The sequence below is a fragment of the Aedes aegypti genome, unplaced genomic scaffold, assembly GCF_002204515.2.
Source record: "Aedes aegypti strain LVP_AGWG unplaced genomic scaffold, AaegL5.0 Primary Assembly AGWG_AaegL5_hic_scaff_2253_PBJ_arrow, whole genome shotgun sequence".
In the NCBI taxonomy this organism is placed as follows: domain Eukaryota; kingdom Metazoa; phylum Arthropoda; class Insecta; order Diptera; family Culicidae; genus Aedes; species Aedes aegypti.
This window is the reverse complement of record NW_018735766.1, coordinates 5,419-27,181: the sequence shown is the minus strand read 5'-3', so window position 1 is coordinate 27,181 and position 21,763 is coordinate 5,419. Positions and strand designations below refer to the sequence as shown.

Sequence of the window (21,763 nt, the reverse complement as noted above, 5' to 3'; positions counted from 1 at the left end):
TGAAGACTGAACCAGGTCCAACTTGAACAGGTCACGCTTCCTACTACCAGTCGCAATTAACTCACCGCTCGGATTGATGACTTGGACGCCATCCTTATTGAATGTTACCTGTGTCCTCGTTGCACTATTTGGCTCAGCCGAAACAAATTCGATGACAAATCGGGAATCACTTGCACCTCATCCACCGTAATCGCAGTCCGGGCAGCATGCGGGTTCAATCATGCTTCCTTTGGCAACAATCTTTTCATCGCGGCCGCGGCTGCAATGACCGTGCCGCCGCACTTGCAAACTCCTCCAGATGCTGCGCTGACTCGTAAAATGATTGGATGCTCCCGAGTCGAAATACCAATCGTTATCGTCCTCTTCAACCGCTGACATCACCTGGACCAGGCATTTCCGTGCGCTTTTCTCGGCTCTCTTGTCGAGCACTCCCTTGCAATGTGGCCGAATTGTGACAGCGCCTGCATTTCGGACCTTTGCTTGATGATGGATCGTTTTTCACTTTGCTTGATGGTTTCCGGCCATGCTTGTTGCTAGCGAATGCGGCCCCCGACGTTGGCACTCTGATCTCCTGCAGCAGTTTTGTCTCTGATGACGTCACCGGTAATCGCTGCACCGGAGTTTTCAAGAGCCATGATCATCGGCCGATATTCTTCTAAAACCGGCCAGCAAAAGTGTTCCTATCCACTCGTCGGTGATCTCGAAGCCAATTCCACGCAGTTGGTGTGCGGTTGCTATGATGTCGTTAACAAACGTCTCCATGGAGTTGCTGGTTGCCAAGGAGGTTGTGATGAGTTTTCTCAACAGGCCGACTTTCCGGGTCAATCCAGAGTCCTCAACGCTGCTTCCAACTTCGACCACGTGTCCCGTGCTGATTTGGCCCCCCACACGTAGTAACCGGATCGAGCAAAAGAGTGATTTTCGCTCGCGCTCTCCGGTCCTTCAATGCGTCTGCCACCGAAGGGTCCCGTCTGCGTTCGGCGTTGGCTTCACGACTTCCCACAAATCTTCCAGTTCAGGAACGTTTTGTACCGCGGAATTTCCACGTCGACCAGTTTTTCGCGGCCGTGCAGAAGTTCGATTGACGGTAGGCTTGCTGAACCATGGATGGAATGGATCCGATTCTGGACTGCGTCTCCTTTCGCCTCGCTGATAATTTTCCGCCGGGTTGGCCATCTTGAAGGACTTGAGCACTTTTCTTGAATCTTGAATGAAATTCTTCTAAATTCTGAACTCTCTGGGCCCATAACCTTTTGGTAAAATGTGGTGAGAGCCAGAGACCAAATACTTTAGTTGGGCAGTTTGGAACAAGAATGAAAAAATTATTTCTACTTTTATATACAGCTTATCATAGCCTACTATGAATACTAATGTCGCATTACTTCCGACAGTATCTAATCAAGTTCGCATCGGCTCTGAGTCTATCAACATCATTACCGCAACCCCTCCAATAACACTTTCCAATACATTCGTTTCATTTCCACCATAAAACGCATAAAAGACTTTCTTTGGATCCTCAGAATCGCAATCATTATTCTTTCAACGTCTTCTTGTGCTTCTTGTGATTCCTCGATGTTATGGATGTTCCTCTGTGTCTTCACTGCGCTTGATCCTTGCTTTTCAGTTAATCAAAAATAAGCTAGCAGCAGCAACTAAACTCGGGTTTTTCGATGTTTTGGATTAGAACCACAGTGTTTGCAGATGCTAGTCCTACGGACTTTGGTGCTGTTCTGATTCAAACTGATAGCTCTAACGAATCACGAGTGATATGCTATGCATCAAAATCTTTAACTGATACCGAACGCCGTTATTGTCAAACCGAAAGGAAGCTTTGGCACAAGGGGAAGGTCACTCTACACACTTTATTCGCACAGTTGTTGCCGTCAGAGCGCCAAGGTGTGCCAGCGTGCTATAATACTACATGCAATAAAAAACAATGAACTGAAATTATGGGAAAACCCGTCTCAGCAAGCATTCTAATTTTCAGTTTAATTTTCTTCTGGTTTGCCTACCAAGTTTTACATTACTTCCTCGTCATTGTTTTTCATGGGCGGTAGTTATCCGGGATACATTTTACTAACATTTAAGACCATACATAAATGACATAGTAGTTTAGGGGGAGGGAAAATCTACGATAACGATTTTGTGACGAACGGGGGGGGGGGGGGTGTCAAAAATCTGCCAAAAAAATGCTACGTCATTTATGGACGTTCCCTTATCGCAGGGGAAATAAACGAGAAAGCCATAATATGCTTGATGTAAGACTTCAATGGAAGGTGTAGAAAAAGGCCCATATGAATTCCGAGACAACATGGAAACTATTGCACGGAGCATCAACGGTAATGTACAGAAACGTGGGCAAAAGAGAGGGTGCGAAAAGTTTGGGAGATCATTACGGTGAAATCATCGGGATGCTGTATGTGTGGATTACTGTAATCCTCTGAACACACAACGACGATTATGTCTCCGAAGATCCCTACACGTTTTACCCATTTCTCCGTCTTTGGAAGTGAACCGAAGCCAACGCGAAAGTTTTATGAATTTCTTGATTGACAAATAGCAATCAACTCAGAAAACTCAATGGTTGCTGGGACGAAAATTTCAGTTCACTGTGATTTTTATAGCAACCCACTTTGATCAGGTTGTGCCAGTCATTGCGTCGAAATGTGCCATAGCTGTGCGAGGCACATGCGTAGAGTGACCACCCCCTAGCTTTGGCATTAGTGTGGAGTGTTGAAAGATTCCACATGTATCTCTATGGAAGACCTTTTGAGCGTTGACAGACTGCAAAGCTTTGGAATATTTATTTACAACTAGATCCAACCTTGTGCTCGGATTGAACGATGGTGTTACGTCTTCAATCGTTTGAATACCAGGTTGTACATATTCCAGGGAATTACAATATTGCAGATAGTCTTTCACGACTTGCAACGATGAAATCGCATGCCTTCGATGCAGATGAGGAATTAATTATACGGGAAATAGCTGTTTTCGGCTAGCTCATCCGTTGCACTAAAATGGAATGAAATCAGAGCTGCAAGCGAAATGGATGATGAAATATTAGAGATCACACAAATGCTCAGATCTCTCTCTGGAAAATTGAGTAAACATGTGTTTTTGGCCTAAACTTAAGCGTTTGGCACTAAAATCGGGACAGGGCTTTAGGACCCTATTGGCAGTTGTTTATTTGATGTTGTCATCATCCGGATCTGCGGAAGACCGATTTGTTGGTAACTGGAAAATAAAGTAGTCGTTAATCCAACATTGATTGCATCCACAAGGCAGTAAAATTATCTAATCTTACCTCGGGATTTCTTAAAGTTTGATTTCTTCGACATTCCAAAAGCGTTTTGAAAGCCTGCAATTTGGTTGTCTCGAAACTCTTGACCTTTTTTTCCACTTCTTTTAAAGTAAAACAAACATTTTTCCTTTTCGTTTTTTCGAACCAACAAAACAATGTTTTTCTTATTTTGATTACACAATTATATACACGGTAAAAATATCCGAACGGTTATGCGAGTTTCGCCAGTAAATTAAAAAAAGCTACACACATCGACCAAGAAACATAAGCAATTTTTGTTACTGAAAAAAATTGTTTGTTTATATGAAGAGAGAAAATTGTAAATGTTGCTTTATTTTTTCGGTCAATTCATGGGGAGACGCATTATTTTTGTTCATGGTATGCAATATACACCGAGACCAAGTTTTTTGAGTGTGTACAATAAATGCCGCTGACTGCGTCACAAACATCAACGCGTCCAACAGTTTGCCAAATAGTTAAATATAGTTAAAATGTTAAATGGAAAACGTGTGTGTTTTGTCAATATTCTACTATTTCACAAAATGTTGTTTTACATTGATACTATTTCTCACGGGTTTGTATTCTCTTATGGTTCAAACAATTTCCACATTCTAAAATATACTGTAACTGATTGGTAAAACAGTACTCAAAAAAGCTTTTAATGGATCAATGCAAGAGTTCACTAATTTAACGTTTGAGCGGTGCCAATTCATTAGTTGCCATGGTCACGTAAATAAACGGCACCGCTCAAACGTCAGATAGTGAACTCGTGCATCGGTCCATAGTATAAAAATTTTGGTTTCATATTGTTCAACATAAGAGCAACCGTTTGCGATACACTAACCCCATCAGATAGAAGAATCTTACGTTTTGAAATATTAGACAAATTGTGTTTTTCTATGCGGACAGGCTTAAATGTGGAACTTCTAGTGGAAATGGGTGAAAACCATTAAAGGGTATTTGCAAACGACCGTGTATTGTGACTGAAAATATGTATGGAGCTGGATGGGGCAAAAATCATGCAATTTGTGTCGAGAGATTCGTTCAGTGGCAGGATGTAATACGGATGATTTTACCGATTTCACGATTACACTCACGCTACGCCCCAGTGTAAAAATAATTGTTGACACTTGGTTCTGTCAGCTGTGGAACTTGATTCCAAAAGTTCATTCCACTTCATTTGAGTCTCTTGAATCGACGCGTGATGAGTGCATTTTGATAAACTGCAACAGCGCCGGGCGAATATTTTGAAAAGAATTTAAAAAATCTTTGGTAAAGGACCACCTGCTTTTAATCGTCCATAATAGTTATCAGTATCGTAAGTAAACGTACATTGTTGAGACGAGAAATTGATTGAAATTAGTCAGTTTTGGGAAAAAAGTAAAGTGAAAACAATCAAAACGCTCTCAACTCCGTACATCGGTTTGTTGCTCTCTGCCTTCAGAGTTCAGAGAAAAACAGCTGAGAGAACCATTCCATCAAAGTGGCCTCGTTTCGCGATCCATAGCCTACTCGGAGTCCGATTCCGCGCGAGTGTTCGTTCAGTTCCATCAGTGTGGCCCTTGCATGACTTTCTCGGGAGCATAAATCCGTAGTATCTCGCGTGTGTCCTCCTCTAAAGGCTCTAGTGGTGGTTTTGGCGATTGGAAGGAAGTGTTCCAGCAGCAGAAGCAGCTTTAGAGGAGTGTGAGAGAAAAATTACATAAAACACGACCAAACTAATTCTGGTGCTGCTTCTCGTTCGCCGCGGTCGTCAAATTCAGCCGAAATTTTTGTGGTGGCCCTTCATCGATATTTTCGAAGGCTCAACCGTGGAAAATAAGGATAAAAAGTGATGCCGTCGCAGTAAGCCTTTGTGAGTGAAGAAAGCGAAAAAAGAAGTCTGGAAAACCGCAGAGCCTGCTTTGGTGCGCGATCGATAAGCAGTGTATATTTTTTTTGGGGGAAGGCAAGAATAGTGAGATCCATCAGAAGAACATCAGTGTAGGAATATAGATTTTCCACACGTCGTCGACCTACTCTGATCGCGCGGTTCCGTGAGTTGGAGGAGTAGGTGCTCAAGGACCTCACTATTCTTTTAGAAACCACTAACAAGGAGAAGAAGAAGCAAAGAACCAAAAAAAATGTTGGACTCCTGATACCCGATTTTCAAACGCGGCCCCCTTTCGCTCTCTTGTTGTTCTTGTTCCTCTTCGCCGTGTTGTTCCGCACCTGATCCTCTCTATGTCGGTGAGGTCGGTCAGAGAAAAAGAGCCAACATAGCAGGCTGCGTGTGCCAGAAAGGAGCAGCTTTTGTAGCATAGACCAATGCCTACTTCGGTTTGCTGCTGAACTGCCGATGATGTGAAGGAATTTTCCTTGGAACAAAAAAAAAAATCTCTGCTTCCCTGATCCGGATGGTCAGAAGCTCTGCAAATGCAGCTGACAGTCGCGTAATCGTTTTCTCCAATCATTGACACACTGTCTTCTAGAGATATGTAAAAAGGAAGAACGAACCATTCGTAGACAATAGACGCAGCAAAACTCAAGGATAGCACCACAGGGTTAAGCGCAGAGTAGTCAAAGTGGGGGATCGAAGTGTGCGAGTGAAACGTGAGTAAAGGACATTCCGGCAGGGGCCGCTCATAAACCACATTGCTGGAATTTTGGGAACAAAACAATTTCGAAGATGAATTTAGGCCTTGGAAGCACTGTACCACGGTTAAGGTAAAGATGAATCGAAGCCAAACCTCAAAGTTTCAAAATCACAAATCTGGAGAACCGAACACCCGTTTAAGCTGAAAACTTAATCGAAATGGTCACCACCAGCCAAGTGACCAATCGATTAAGTTTTCAGCTGAAACGGATGTTTGGTTCTCCAGATTTGTGATTTTGAAATCCTCTAGATTTGTTTTCGAAGGAATCCCACGCTTGTTAACACTAAAGCTATTTTTCCAAGAATTCCTCCGATCGACTGGCAAATTTCTTTAGGAATTTTGTCCGATATTATTGAGTATTTTCTTCAGAAAATCCTGCGGAATATCAGAGAATCGATTGATTTTTCTAATTATTTTAGCGATTTATCTAGAAAATCTTCTAAAACTTCCTCAAATAACTCTATGAGTTCTTTCAGTAATCATATTTGTCTAGGGTGACTTTAGAACTTTCACAAGTATCATTAGAGGCTACTTTAAGCACCCTTAAGATTTTCCTTCGAAATACCAGAAATACCAATAGCGACCCGTAACCTCACTTTTTACCTGTTCTACGACTCTAAAAATGATTATTTCGGCAAATTTAGATTATAAATCGAAAAGTGAATTATTGAAATCGAATTTGTTAGAAATGAAATATCTACTCATTACATGCAAATTTGTTGCTAAATTCAAGAATTTCTATACGAGGTTAGGGAATCGCCCCTGAGAAATACCTAACTTTTTTTTAATAACTTTTTAATAATTTATTTGAAAGTTCCCTAGCAAAATGTCTGGGAAAATCTTTGAAATCCTTATTCAAATCTCAAAGGAAAACAAAAGACTATTTTTTAGAAAATCCTAAGAAATCCCTGAAAAGTTTCTGATTGAGTTTTTGAAGATGTTGTAAACTGTATAAAAGTCTTAGAAGTTGTTTAATGATTGCTTTAGAAATACTTAAGGTGAAACTGATTGGAATAAACTTCTAAGATTGCACTAGAACTCCAAAGGCACAAATCTAGCGAAAAAAAAGTATCCAAAAACCGTGCACCTTTTATTTTGGCTTTGTGCACAAGCAGAAAGCATAAAATAAGAAGATCAGAAATGTTTTCCCACTATTTCTCCAGTTTAGTGCCTTTAAAAACGTGAATAGGGGCACAAGTCGGTTATTGTTCCGGCCATCTTTTGGATTCCAAGATGTTTCACCTTAACGATTTCACAAGAATTCTTCCTACATTTGAAAAAAGATCATTGGCATATCCATGGGTAAAAAGTCCAGAAACCCCTCTGAATGAATTCCTGGATCATTTTCTTGAGGGATTCCTTGGGACGTTTCCAGATGAATCTCTGGTGTAATTTCACTAGAGAACTTCCTGGTTGAAATCGTTAAAAAAAGTTGAATAAACGTTTTTGAGAAGATCCTGTATTCCCTGGAAGGAGGTCCGTGTAAAATAAACTCGTTGAAACCAAAAAAGAAATCCTGGAAAATTCTCCAAAAAATTTCATGACTCTCTGCAAGGAATCCGTGGAGTAATTCTGGAGATTTTGTTCATGATCTAAAAGGAGTCTTGAAAGGAAATCTTCATATAATTCTTTGGAATATCCGTTAGAGAATCACTGGATGAACTCTTTATCGTATTACTACTATTGAAATAAACTTTGGGTAAATGCCTTAATTATTTTCTAATAAGATTCCTGTAGAAAATCATGGAGAATATTGAGAGTAATACCTTAGGCTTACGTAATATCACGAGGAAACCTAAAATAAATTCATAGTAGGCAGGATTGCTAACAGGTCACTTTTAGAGACTTGAATACTATTTTAATGCAAGTATTTAAAAATTCTCTATTTCCAATGGAAGCTCTCCAATGTTTTGAAGCACAATGGTCTCTAAAGCCACTTTACCTATTTTAAATTCTCCAAAGATTTTGTACGAGACTTTTCCATAGATTCTCTAGGCATTCGTTCACAGATTTTCCGAGGAAAAGCTTCAGGAAGTCTCCAATGATTTATTCAGAAATACGTTCAGCGACTTACTCTGGCATTCCTCTGAAAAATCATGTAATCCCACAATTCTCTCAGAAATTCATCCTGAAATTCCTCAAGCTATTTCTCCAGATATGGTTTGATAAATTCTTTTAGAATTTGTCACAAGAAATGCTTCAGCAGTTCAACGATGATACCTTCAATAATTTCCTGCATTTAAATTCCAGAAAATATACGAAGATTTTTAGGTAATTCTTCAGGCCATTTTCACCAAGATTTCTTCATTGATTCTCCAAGAAAATACTCCAGTAATTCCTTTAGGGATTATTCCACGAAATATATTGATGTATCCACCAGAATTTCTACAGAAATGTTCATGTAATAACGTAAATTTCACCCCGTTTCCCCAAAACTAATATAGATTATTGTAAACAAAATCAATTGCATTCGGCTCCGTTATGCCTAGTGGCGCTTTAGGCTGTTAAATAAACGTTTAAGAAAAAATAAATTTCTCCAAGCACTCTGTCCGATTTTCAAGAATCACGAATCAGAGTCCGATATTGTACAGAGTTTTGTTTGGCAATAATTGTAATTTTAATTTTATCATTGTTTTTCTGGAGTGCCAGGTACAGATGTTTCTTGGTAGAGTCTTGCAGGAGATCTCTCTTGCGAGAGTTCAGTATGCATATCGCCATGATTTTCGTCAGTGGTTTCTTTAGAATTTCCTTCAAAACGTCGTCCCGAACTTAATAATGGATCTCCGCTAATTTCTGCAAAATTTCTTTGACAATTCTCTGGAAAAAAAACGTGAAAACAATTTTATATTGGATTATTCATTATGAATCTATTTGGGAAATTTCTAGAAGAATATTTTAAGGAATCTTAAGAAAAGCTTTATAGTAGGGAACTGGATCCTATTCTTGGTACTTTTGAATCATTTCGGCAGTGGGGTTTTTTTGAAAGCTAGAGCTCATATTTGGCCACAATATGCGTCGTACTAAAGTGCTTCTCTGTGCAATGTTTCAGACAATTCAGTCGAGAAAAACCCTCGAGTTCCAAAGTGTATCATGAAACTTTTCTAAGTGAAATTTAAGGTTCAAATCCTAACTGAATTCCAAACCAAAATTTTGGAGTCTTTGAAGTGATTTCTGAAGATAACCCTTAACAAATTACTGATATTTTTTTTTTTGAAGAACTGAGTAGGTATTATTAGGAGTGTACATTTTGATGAATCTACTGGATAAATTATTTCAAAATATATAGAATATGCCTTGGCGTATTGGTACGCAGAATTCAAAAAAAATCTTAGAAATTACCTCCTAGGCTGATATTTTTGGGGAAATCTTTAATCAAATTCGGAAGTATTCCTGGTAACTGTTTAACCGATCTCTTTTTGAATTCATGTTCGATTCGATTTTAGATGTGTTTTAGATACTATGTCACTACATGTCCTGCTTTGGTAACGTAACTGTGTGATCATATTTTCTGATGAATCCTTGGAGTCCTGGGTCTCTTTCGTTCCAGTTAAGTCTATTTTGTCAGGTTTTAGGGCAACAAGGCAGACTTGATGAAAATCGCTAATTTTGTTGTGTACGTTTGCTTTTTCGCGGACAAGCGTGGGAAAAAAGGCCATTGCATCTAATTTTTATTGTTATTTGCGAAAAGTAAAATGATGCCCACTTCAATACTCTATAATAAATCAGAATAAAAGGTGCTCTCGTGGCATTACTTTTGAATAAGCATGGATAGATTCTCATTCGATTTTTGTCACTTTTGATGGAAATGCAAAAATATGTTTGGATCAATTACGCGCTTTTATCATGTTTGTCCATTAGACTGATGCAAATTTGAAGTTTTTGCTCCCCTATTCTTAAACGATGTCAATTATGATGAAAATGATCCTCCCAAAATTTGAAGTGATTCGGAAGAAATGTGGTTGTGCACACGCTATTTGAAGTTTATATGGAAATTACTATGGAAAAGCCAAACCTTTTGTGTTCAATCCTCTAACTGCTCGTCATAATAATCTATGGAAAAGTAAACACACTCATCTCATGTAAAAACTTCCCAGCTACAATTTTGCCGAAGACCACATTTGATGGGACGTAAGGATAATTTGTTATTATTGATAACAAAGTCTAACTCATGCTGAGATGATCATTCAATTACTTTCAGAGCAACACTGTTTTTCTGCTGCAAAAACATAGTAGCCTGGATTACTTTGATCTATTCTTCCCGCCAAGAGCACCACTGTTGCCTGCCGAACAGTTGCACTATGGTCGGGCTCCATATAAAGGAGCGGCCCAAAACTACCAAAACACTTTTTTGAGATTTTATGGTTTTTATCATTTTAAAACATACCTCATGTATTGTATTATTATGATTCCTAATTGAAATTTTATTAAAATTTAAATTTCTTTGACTTTTATGACGTCAAACTGGACTGAAGTCAAAAAATTGAAAAATGGAACAATAAAATAAAGTACAAAATTCATATTTAAGGAATGCAATATGTTCCCAAAGTTACGCACTATCTGAAAGCTTATGGTTCAACACTTTTATCGAGTATGAAGATGGAAAAAAATATTTGGTTGAAGCTTTAATACTGTTCTATATTACACTTTAGTAGTTTTGATGATTTTGAACATGAAAAACAACTCTTGTCGCGTCATGTCGCCGCAATTTCTAATATTGCACTTTAAAATGCATCCTTAGATCTTACAAAAAAACGTTTAAATTTTTTGCAGAAATTGCTGATTTGCAAGTTAGAGCTATTGAATAATTCAATATTTTCATACATTTTTACGATATTTTTCATACAAAGTTGATATATATATATAAATACCACTCTTCATACATATTTTGATCAAACACGTTAAAATACAAACAAAATTTGTGCTTTCAGCTGAATTTAATTGCATTTCTAATAAAAAAAAACCTTTAAAAAAATTACGTAATATGTGAATAATCCCTTCTGAAACAATAAAAACGCCAAATACATATAAAACTAGTTTTGGCCAAACTTCGTTTTTTTCCGACCATTGTGAGTTGGTGAAGTTCCTTCATGCAAACCAACTTTATGATTATGAATAACAATTCATCCTGGCGTCCAATCAAAAAGTGGTCTTGGGCAAAGTTGTAACTGGGAGAATTTCACATTAGAAAAATTTGTTCACTTTTCCATAAAATTTTATGACGAAGAGATAGAGGACTGAACACAAAAGATTGGCGTTTTCCATAGTAATGTCCATATAAACTTCAAATGAGTGTGCACAGTCAAATTTCTTCCGAATCACTTCAAACTTTGGGAGGATGCTATTTACCATAATTAAAATCGTTTAAGCATAGGGGAGCTAAAATCTCAAAATTTGCATCACTCTATTGTCCATTGTTTAAGATCTCGGTTAACAGTGATAGTTCGTGACAGCAAAATCTCGGCCTCACCAGAACGGACATAAATTTTGTATTGGTTTCTTCTTGCCAGGTTCCTTAAAAAATGAAATAAGAACTTGCATCGCGAAATATTGCAATATTTATAATAATTCTTGAATTTTGCTGAATCGAAAACTTATAAAAACGATTTTTGGAAGAACGATTCAAATTTGTGCTGACAAAAACCTGAAGGATGGGTTGGTTTGGGTTAAAACAAAAAGAAACAAAAAATAAATAAAAATAGTTACTTTTTTTTAATTTGTTTATCGGCATATCGGTCTATTTTGCTCGAAGTAAGAGGGAGCATGGAGAAAAAAGCAATGAATACTAGATGGCAGGTTCTCATTGTAGTGTCAAAAACACACCCAAAGCCGTTCCCATAGGGGACATTAGCCACAAGGAAGGACGTTTCAAGTAATACTGTTTCATATGGTATGCCCTCTTCCAACATCTAATCCAATTTCTCTCGCTGTTCCCTTACGGTACCTATCCATCCATTCATTGCTTTCTTCTCCTATGCTCCCTCTTACTTCGAGCAAAATAGACCGATATTCCGATAAACAATTCAATATATAATTATCACGCGTCGATACCTTTGTATGTATAAAAAGTTACTTCTTCGAGTTTTTTTTAACATAATCTTTGCACTTTCAGTACCGTAAAAGGGGTAACATTGATCGGAATAGCCATCCTCGACATTGAATAAATTGTGCTTTTGTTTCTTCTATTCATAAGTTCATAAAAATTTAGCTTCGTTAATGCGTAAGTTTTTCATCTTTTCGAAACAATCATTTTCCATGAATATAGATGACATTACCAAAGTTTAATGCGTCTTCATGGGCTCTGAAAATGATATAATGCAAGGGAATTAGTGTGAAAGTTTTCATAAGTATGTTGAATTCTGCAGAATAAAACAAATGCTACAAAAAGCTTAGCTTAGCTTAGCTTAGCTTAGACTGACTACACATATCAATGGTTGCTATTCCGTGATTGACCTAAGTCAGTGAAAATGCACAAAGAATCAACTAGAAGATCGGCTGGGATTGGTCATAATCTTCTTCAGTGTGCATAATTCAGTGCCTCTATTTATACATGGTCAACAACGGCGCCGGCCACATCCTTGCAGTCAGGTGGGATTGGGGGAAGGAATGTTAGTGTATAACCTTTGCTATTTGGAGACCGTGTTTGCCTCTCCACAAAGGTTACTGGGAGGGAAGTTTGTTAATGGGGAGGATCGTTGGGTCACAGGATTCACTTTGATAAGCGATTAGACCATGATAAATAATTTTTGGTAAGATATAAACATGCTTATATGTAAAATTAATATTTTCATTTGATATGAAACAATATCTATGTAGAGAAAATTATGCCGACACTTGACGTAACGAACCTTTCAAAGTTTGTTGAATAAAGTGAACCTTTCGCAAGTCTACACTCGTAGTGTCGAACCATTCAAAGTTTTTTTAATTACAAAAATAAAGGTAAAAGGAAAAAGGCGTTTTGAAGAAAAAATAAAACATGAATAATTTATGAATCAGAGTTTATGTCGACACTCACAGTGACGAACCTTTCATAGTTTGTTGAAAAATCATATTTACGTCTCACCGTTGTAACGATTAAAGGTGCAGTCATACATATTTTATAGATTAGAAATAGTAGCATGAAACGAGCTCACCAATTAATCCGTCATCCTTGAGCAACAACAAACCACTTTCAGCTTCACTCGTTTGCTCGGCAATTTAAAAAACACTCAGAGAAAATAGGCGCGCGACCCGAGAGGGAAAACAACTGACGACTGTTCGGGCTTTCTTGACGCACTGCCCAGGAGCAAGCGTCAACATCGAATGATCAAAAAGAACTAATCGAACGCGTCACTTTTTCACTTTACTCGACCGACGCGCGACATGTTTGATCCTGCCCTCATCGCCGGCCCCGCAGGAGCAAGCGTCAAGGTCAGGGCTGGTAGTAAGTCACTTTTTAGTGACTTGGTCACTTTTTTCGACCTGGTCACTAAAAAGTCACTATTTTCGACAAAAAGTCACTAAAGTCACTATTTTCAGGAAAATGGTCACTAAAGTCACTTTTTTCGTGATCATGTGATAATGAAATCTTAGACAGGGATAGCTCTTTAAACATAATAAAAAAGAAATGGATATTTATCATTATCAGGGCAACTAAAGTGTGATTTTGAAATCAAAGTGTTAGGATTCTTGACTCAAGTAAAATAGAGACTCCCGACTAACTTTCTGGAAGAATTCAGGTGAATATTCCCTAGACATTTCCAACGGAAAATGTAAAAATTTCCTGGGAAAAGTTTTGGACAAGATATTGGCAAAATTTAGGAAGCGACTTCGGGAAGAAATTTTTGTCCGAAATATTTGGATAAATTTTGACACAACGCAGGACTTATATCTAACAGACGTGCTGAATAAATTACCAGTGCACTTTCTGCAGTAATCTACGGCTATAGAAGGAATCCTAAACCTGCCTCCTGAAAGAACATCATCAAAACTCCACTATATGCCTATGTACTATAATATACTATAATAAGCCAAAGACGATTACAAATAACAACAAAAATTCAAAAAGTTTGTCATAAACTCGTGCAGGATTTCAATAGCAAGTACTAGTTTTGCTAGGAACCATTGCAGATATTACATTAGATATTCCAACATATAAACTATACATGTTTTCATTGATTACCTTTTGTCAGTTTTATACAAGACTAGGGTCAACTATTTCTATACAAAAAACACGTTACTCTAATGAATGCTTGAACATTATGAGACGATAATAATTAATTAAAGATGATATTAGTGACTATTCCCAAACATCAAATCCACCTGGTTATGGAGCAACTCATATGAGCAAAACATTTTACTATAGTAAAATCGAGGATAATACGCGATTGGCGTACTAACTTCGATGGAGCTTACCACCATAAGTATTTAAAATTAGTCATCTGATCTACAACCCATCAGATAAAACGAGTCGCCACTGAGTGATATGATTGTTTTCAAAACCTAATTTAGTTATTGGAACGATCAATTGAAATATAAACATTTTAAGTATGCATGGAATTATTTTCTAAATCTTTATGCAAGACATTCATCGAATTTGGTTTGTCTCGAGTTCGCCAATAATCAGTTGGGTTCTAGAGTTACCGTTGTTTATTTGGAAGAAATGATTTAACTTTACAGAATGTCTGTCGAAAATTTAGCTTGAGTGTTAATATTTCGTTCGTTTTTGAACTTGTAATTCTGTAAGGATTTTTTTTTTCAGAATACTTTGAAATAAATTCACGATTTTCACCACAGTTTTGTCTTCAACTAACATTTTTCCACCGATTTATTCCACAGATTTGTTGAGAAATGCTTCTAGTAATTCTTCAAAATCTTCAATGAGTTTTACCTGTTAGTTCATCATGAACAGGAATTATTCTAAACATTCTATCACGAGTACCATAGTTTCATGTATTTGATTTTTTTTTCGACTGAAATCAGAAATATAAAATAGTAACCTATATTAAGTTAATGATCGTCTCGTAAAAAATGGTATTTGAAATCTTCAATGAGCCTTCTTTTTTTCTCATTCCGGATAGCTTATTGCTTAAGATTTGAAAATTACTGCAGTTCTTTACATTCTAAATTCACCCAATATGTAGATTGGCTACTCATATAACGTATTTTCGTTTCTAGTCATTTTAATGACTTATACTTGTAATTTTGAAGTCACTTCTAGGTCACTTTTTGGTCACTATTTGGTCACTATTTTGATCATTTTGGTCACTAAAGTCACTATTATTTTGCTGTCCAACTGCTACCAGCCCTGCAAGGTCGAAGGATCAAACACAACTAAGCGATCGTGATTTTTTTTTTCACTTTCACTCGACCGACGCGCGACATGTTTGATCCTGCCCTCATCGCCGGCCCCGCAGGAGCAAACGTCAAGGTCGAAGGATCAAACACAACTCAACTCTCAGCAGAATAAAACAAATGCTACAAAACATGAAAAAGTAATTTGGGAAATTGTCTACCTTTAGGCATTTCCGCGATTAAAATTCTTTTTAGTTTTAAAACACCTCAAAAAATGAATGATTCGGCTTCAGGGGCTACGATTTTAGAAAACAACAGTATTTTCAATATTACCTACCGAACATTGTTCACATGACTGATCAAATTCACAAATGCACATCCACTGAGAAGGGAATAATTAAAATAATTGATTTCAATCATTTAATGTTTTCATTAGGTTGTTCTTCTTCTTAGACTTAACGTCCTCACTCGGACAGAGCCTGCTTCTCAGCTTAGTGTTCTTATGAGCACTTCCACAATTTTTAACTGAGAGCTTTCTTTGCCAAAGTTGCCATTTCAGCATTCGTATATCGTGTGGCAGGTACGATGATACACTATGCCCAGGGGAGTCCAGGAAATTTTCATTACGAAAAGATCCTGGACCGACCGGGAATCGACCCCGACAACTTCAGCATGGCTTTGCTTCTTAGCCGGGGACTCTAACCACTCGGCTAATTAAGGCCCCAGATTGAACATTTGCCAAAAAAACAATTTTTAGTATCGTAATACAGGTAAAAAGTGCGGTTAGGAGTCGCCCATGCCTGGAAGTTCTTCAAGAATTAATGCAAAAACAAGGAGCTCCAGATTTCTATAAGAATGATTCGTTAAGCAATAGCCACAGAGATTCCACAAAAAAAATTTTGCATGGTTTCCTTTAGTGCTTGTTTTTTTCGGCCATTAGTACACGGATAGAGTCTGCTTCTTAGCTTAGTGTTCTACACACTTTGATTTTTTTCACGAGCTCGGCTGTGCGAATCTCGGTTTCTCGATTTTAACCGAGACTCAGCTAACAAAATTGTCTTGTTGCTTAGCAACGAAGCACGATTTACTGATACTCGGCTTTTATTTGCTGAGATCCCAGGGAATGTGTTTGCCGACTACTCGGCTGTGCGGATCTCGGTTAAAATTAGCCGAGATTCGGCATTCTGAATAGAGTGTGTAATTAGCATTTCCAGACTGGGAGCTTTCTTTTATGATAGATAATTTTTGCATGTGTACGTCGTGTGGCAAGCACGACGGTACTCTTTATCCTAGGAAGTCGGTATAGTTTCAAACCCTGAAAGATCCTTAACCGATCTGATTCAAACCCACAACCCTTAGCTTGGTTTTGCTGAATAGCTGCGCGATTCTTTAAGAGGTTGCTTCCAGTTTTCGAAAATTTGGAGGAGTTCATTTTATGTTTGGTGTTCCTGGGATGTTTTGAATTCAGGTATCAGAAGGCCGGCTCCAAAGGCACGTTCCCCACCAGTTGGGAGATTTGTGTCATGCCATATTTGAGCCTCTTTCATCATTCACTCGATGGGAGAAAAGGGAAGGGAAAGATCTTACTTGAAATACTTTTAAACGAATTTATGGAAAATGTTTTGTGGCAATTTCTTAAGGCAACTCTTCCAGAAATTTCTTATGGGTTTCCTTCCAGTATTTTTCATGCGATTTATCTACCCAAGGAGAAGCTTAATCCTGCTCATAAAAACATGATTTTGACTTAATTGGCATAAGAGATAGAAGATAATATCGAAATTTTACTCCTGGAACTTCTAAGCCATAGCATAATTTAATGTTTATTATATTAATGTCTAATTAATAGGTCGCTGCTATTGGTAAGATCTTACAAGAGCTAAATGTGATATGTGAATGGTATTCCAGGAGTAAATTTTAGATATACTTTTCAGATCTTTTATCTCTTATATCTATCAAGCTAATATCAATTTAGATATTGATATCAAAATATGCTATTACTAAGCCGTTTTCGCATGCTCAGGTTGATTTTCCTGCAGAAATTCTAACAACATTTTTACTAGAAAATTGCCCTAAACTATATTTTTTTTCTATAATCCCTAAGATGATTACACCAGAAATTTCTCCTAAAAATGCTGAGGAACTCGCGATATCACGCCGCGGAGAAATTTTCAAATGTATTTCTAAGACCTCGTTGTCCTGATAAAAAAACCGTTGAATTGCCAAAGAACCGTTGAACTAATTCGAGACGAGAACCTTAGACGTATCAGGTTCAGGAACAGATCAACGGTTTTTGGATATATTTCACAGTAAATACAATACAATACTGGACAGAGAAAGGTGCGCATTGGCCGTTTTATTTTCACATAAAACTGTCAATTATGTATTAAAGCTGTCATCTCGGCTCCTAGAGTACCGGTTGACCTTAAATTTCAAACGCAGTTCAAAAATATCATGATATTTACTCCGTAAAAAAACTCTCCAGAGAAAAAAATACAGTTCCGTTGCACATCTGCCTATTTTTTTAACAGAATAACGGCCTACTTTTCCTATCACATAAAACAATGCTGAAAAGTGCTACTTTCCAGCATTGAAAACGGGCTGAAAGAAGCACTTTTCAGTTCTGTTTTCGAGTTGCCAACATAATATCTGAGTTCGTCCATACACCATTCGTTAAATTACTCTCTACTTCTTAATAACTTAATCAACTAGCTTCAGATTCTACATCCGTCGTAAGATTCAAATCCGATTTAGGTGAGGGATTCTGAGTTGGAATCGGATCTTCGTAGGGGAGGCAATTTACTCTATGAAAAGTCGTGATTTTCAATTGATCGTTCGTGTAAGCAGTTCGGCGCATGAAGAATTAAGTGAACAAAAATATAGTACCTAGACAATTTTTTGCGGCGGTCTTACCTGGTTTGTCTTCGATGTAGAATATAGACCAGCAATGAAGGCGTGAAAATTTGTGACAGTCGTTCAAGTCTACGTGATTTCCTTATCACAGCTTACGTGATTGAAGAGCATAAGCTGTTAATTCCCATGGATGTCCATGTGGAATCTCTTTTAATACGTTAATGCTTCTAGAAATAATCCAACTTCAACGGCATTTTTCGTAATTGCAAAAAATGTTGTATGCAACTCGTTGCAAAATTCGATATTTTCAGCACTCATCGTAAAACAATGCTGAAAAGTGCTACTTTCCAGCATTGAAAACGGTGCTGATAAATTAAAATTAGCATAAATTTATATTTTCAAATATTCAAAATATTTTAAAGGCTTCCCTACCGAAGCTTGAGATCATATTGAAAACTAATTTTGATGTTGTGGTTTGTTTGTTTTGTTTTATTTACGACAATACACCGCTTGGTGCATTCATGTCGTTGTGGTGTGCTACATTTTAATAACTCCGTTTGTTTTCATTTTGATCTTTCCATCCGTTAATATATCCAAACTCAAATCAAAATATGATATTCAATATAATTATGAAAAATTGTTAGCAAATTAATGTAATCAACTTGACATAGCTGTCATTTTAATGTTGGAGTTTACTCGGGTAATCAGCTGATCTTCCTTTCTATACATATGAAAAGCATTAGATAGTGTTTGAAATGCAGGTTTGACTGTACAATAAAAACAATCTAACTCATGATCATCATCTCCCCACTGTCCCTCAAGTGGCGACTCGTAACCTCACTTTTTACCTGTTCTACGACTCTAAAAATGACTGTTTCGGCAAATTTAGATAATAAATCGAAAAAGTTATTTATTGAAATCGTCTTTTCTGACAAATATCTACTCATTACATGCAAAAATGTTAAACATATGTAAAAAATAGCTATTTTGTTTAAAATTACTTGTAACATTCCTAAACGTCTACTACTGGAGCACTAGCACAACTACTGGAACACGTGTACCAATAGTGGCTCAAGCGATATTAAGCTCAAAAACTAATTTTATCACTCTTTTTATATTTTTCCCATATTAGAGGTTGAAATCTTTCTGTTGACGCCAGAAGATCTTAGTTAAGGCTTTTCGTGATTATGTTATGATTTTTTATAGCTTAGGTAGTCCACTAATGGCACCGGCACCCTATTATCTAATTTATCTTATTAATCTAGGCTCTCAATACTACGCCAAACCAAAGCGGTTTGAACAACCTTATTCTTTAGTAACATTTGACCAGAATATAACATAAATTTGTCTGTTAGAGGGTTCCTGGCGATGGAAATTCTCCCGAAACCTATTCTTTTTTATTACATGATGCGTTTCACCACAATCACTACTTCGTAATGATCATACTGCACCAAAAACTAGAATAATTTTCCGGAATGTTGACCTATTTCCTTGCCTAGTAATCCTGCAAATGTGTTCGCATTCATCTTGACATGTTCCTTCATTATAACTTTTTAGTAGCATTACTCTTCAGTTAGCAACGTGGTTTATAAACGGTCCCGCAAGCAATGTCAATACAATATTCCAAATAAAAAAAGGATATTTCTTTCCAAACTATCCAGAGTAGCAGCAGCAGCACAAGTAATACCTTCGAAACTGAAAAAAAGGCATCCAATTTTTGAAGATTAAAGAGTAAATCTGCCGAAGAAACGGAAGTGAAGAACCGAAGATAATCTCCACGGCGGAAGAACTGCTTGCTGAGCTGGAAAAGTGCGAACCACATTTAGAGACAGAGTGTGCGAGCGAGAGAGAAGAGGACAGAGATTGTGCTGTGCCGCGGTGTTTTCCTCACGTCACGTCAGATTGCGTTAGTCCTGCGGAAGGATTCGCCTGCATACTACTGTAGAGCTTCACGAGGCCGGAGCACGACGAGAGAAAGAGAGCGTGTGAGTTTGAAATTCTCGTCGTCGGTGTCCTGTCCTGACAGCAGAAGCAGCATGCAGAGTTGGGAGTGAAATCCGCTTCGGATTTTCGGTGAAGAAAGCACAAGAAACACTTACTTGAAACGGGCCAGGAAAAAAGAAAATCCTAGTGGAAAGTTAGTTTTGAAATGAGTGTTGGGAGGAAAAAAATAAATTTAGGTTTTCCTTCGATCAATCAGAAGCCTCATTACGGCCACACACAATCGATAATCGTTGTGAAGAAGACAGATACCCAGTACGAAGGACCTTGTATTTGATTCCTTCATATTCATTTGGTGCTATGTATAGATTTTTTCATCCTCTTGATAGTTCGGATTATGTTCGTTTTTGTGTAAGCTGCGGATCAGCGAAGAAAAATTTTGTCATAATACGAAACAAGCAATACGGTCGACTGAAGTAAAGTAGTAGTGCATTCCAAGGAAGAATCGAAAACGAGATCGTCCGTGTTTTCCTATTTGGGGCGTTCCGAAAGAGAAGTGTGAAGTAAAACAACAATCGTCACAAATTTGCAGAGGAATCTCCGCATGTTGAGAGTGGAAGTTTATTTACCTGACGAGTGTGAGTCACTTGAATCAAGTGTGTAAATTTGCCTTCTTGAAGTTATAGCCAAGAGATTGATAGGAATAAATAAAAAGGTGCAAAAAACTGGTGATTATAAGAAGAACAAACAAGAAGCGGCTATTGAATAATTACACACAAATTTGAGTGAATCGGTGCAGAAACAGTTCATCACGACGTCGACCAAAAGGCAGTAGCAAGGTACCACCGGCAGCAGCAGTAGTAGGAGGGGCAGGGTCAGCAGCAGGCCCATCTGCAGCATCTTCTAAAGAGTCCGCAGGAGGGGGAGGAGGAGGAGGACGTCGTCGTTCCCGCAGTCAGGTACCAACGACCAATAGTAGCGTCGGCGGAGGGGGCGGCGGAAGTGGTAGTGCCAGTGCCAGCCGGCGAAGCAGCAAAACGGATTACCACCAATCGACTCGGCGAAGAAGTCCTCCTTCTTCGGTCACTGACGATTCTTCCTCCTCGCTACTGCTGTCGGTATCGGTCGGTGGTCGCACAGCGGGGGGCACGGCAGGCGCCATTGAACGGGAGCGTGAAAGCGGAGGAGGAGGCGGAGGTTCGGCCACCAGTCATCAGCACCATCCACATCCGCCGGACTCGTATGAGAAGAGTCACAACATGGCTTCGTCCAATCACCGAGGTATACAGATTGGCTCCGCTTGGTTCCAGCGAAAAATCAATCTGCGACCGCAGCACCGGGGTGTCCATCTGGTGACCGAGGAAATCCTGCGACAGATGCCCGAGCTAGGGCAGTTTCGGTCGGGCTGTGCCACGTTCAAAGTAAGTTTAATTACGCTTTCTATTTTTATGCTTCTATTTATATTGAACTTTTTTCAAACGTTTTTGCGTTAAAGCCACATGCATTCCTTGTGCAAACATAGAGCAATGTGACGGGCTTTACGAATCCCTAATATTGATAATGTGTCGTATCTTTTATATCTCATCAAATATTCTATGTAAGCCAATTCAAATCACACTGTGCAATTATAAAGAAATCTCGCATAATTTATTATCTTGTCCTAAAAGCCATTGGTAACCAAGTGCGTAAAATGCTGGTACTGAGTAAACGAATGATTTCTCACACGTTATTTTACAATACTACGATGAAAAAGAAATCGTCATCT

At 38.1% G+C, this 21,763-nt stretch overlaps 1 protein-coding gene and 1 long non-coding RNA gene across 4 annotated transcripts; both read left to right on the top strand.

The window, feature by feature from the left end:
* The first annotated feature begins 4,625 nt into the window (after nucleotides 1-4,625).
* Nucleotides 4,626-20,525, top strand: LOC110680972. 3 transcript variants are annotated; one of them, XR_002503048.1, is made up of 4 exons: nucleotides 4,626-5,156; nucleotides 5,773-5,893; nucleotides 19,719-20,130; nucleotides 20,388-20,525. It is a non-coding gene; the product is annotated as an uncharacterized LOC110680972 (long non-coding RNA). The 3 variants fall into 3 exon arrangements; XR_002503047.1 differs by lacking the exon at nucleotides 20,388-20,525 and having other exon boundaries at nucleotides 4,626-4,987; nucleotides 19,719-20,165; XR_002503046.1 differs by lacking the exon at nucleotides 20,388-20,525 and having other exon boundaries at nucleotides 19,719-20,165.
* Nucleotides 20,526-20,785: 260 nt separating this feature from the next.
* Nucleotides 20,786-21,391, top strand: LOC110680971 (UPF0047 protein YjbQ-like; the record flags this gene model as incomplete). The annotated part of the gene is given in 1 exon segment (XM_021856744.1): nucleotides 20,786-21,391. A coding segment is annotated over 1 exon segment (134 nt), but the record flags the coding sequence as incomplete, so codon positions are not given.
* Between the last annotated feature and the right edge of the window lie 372 nt (nucleotides 21,392-21,763).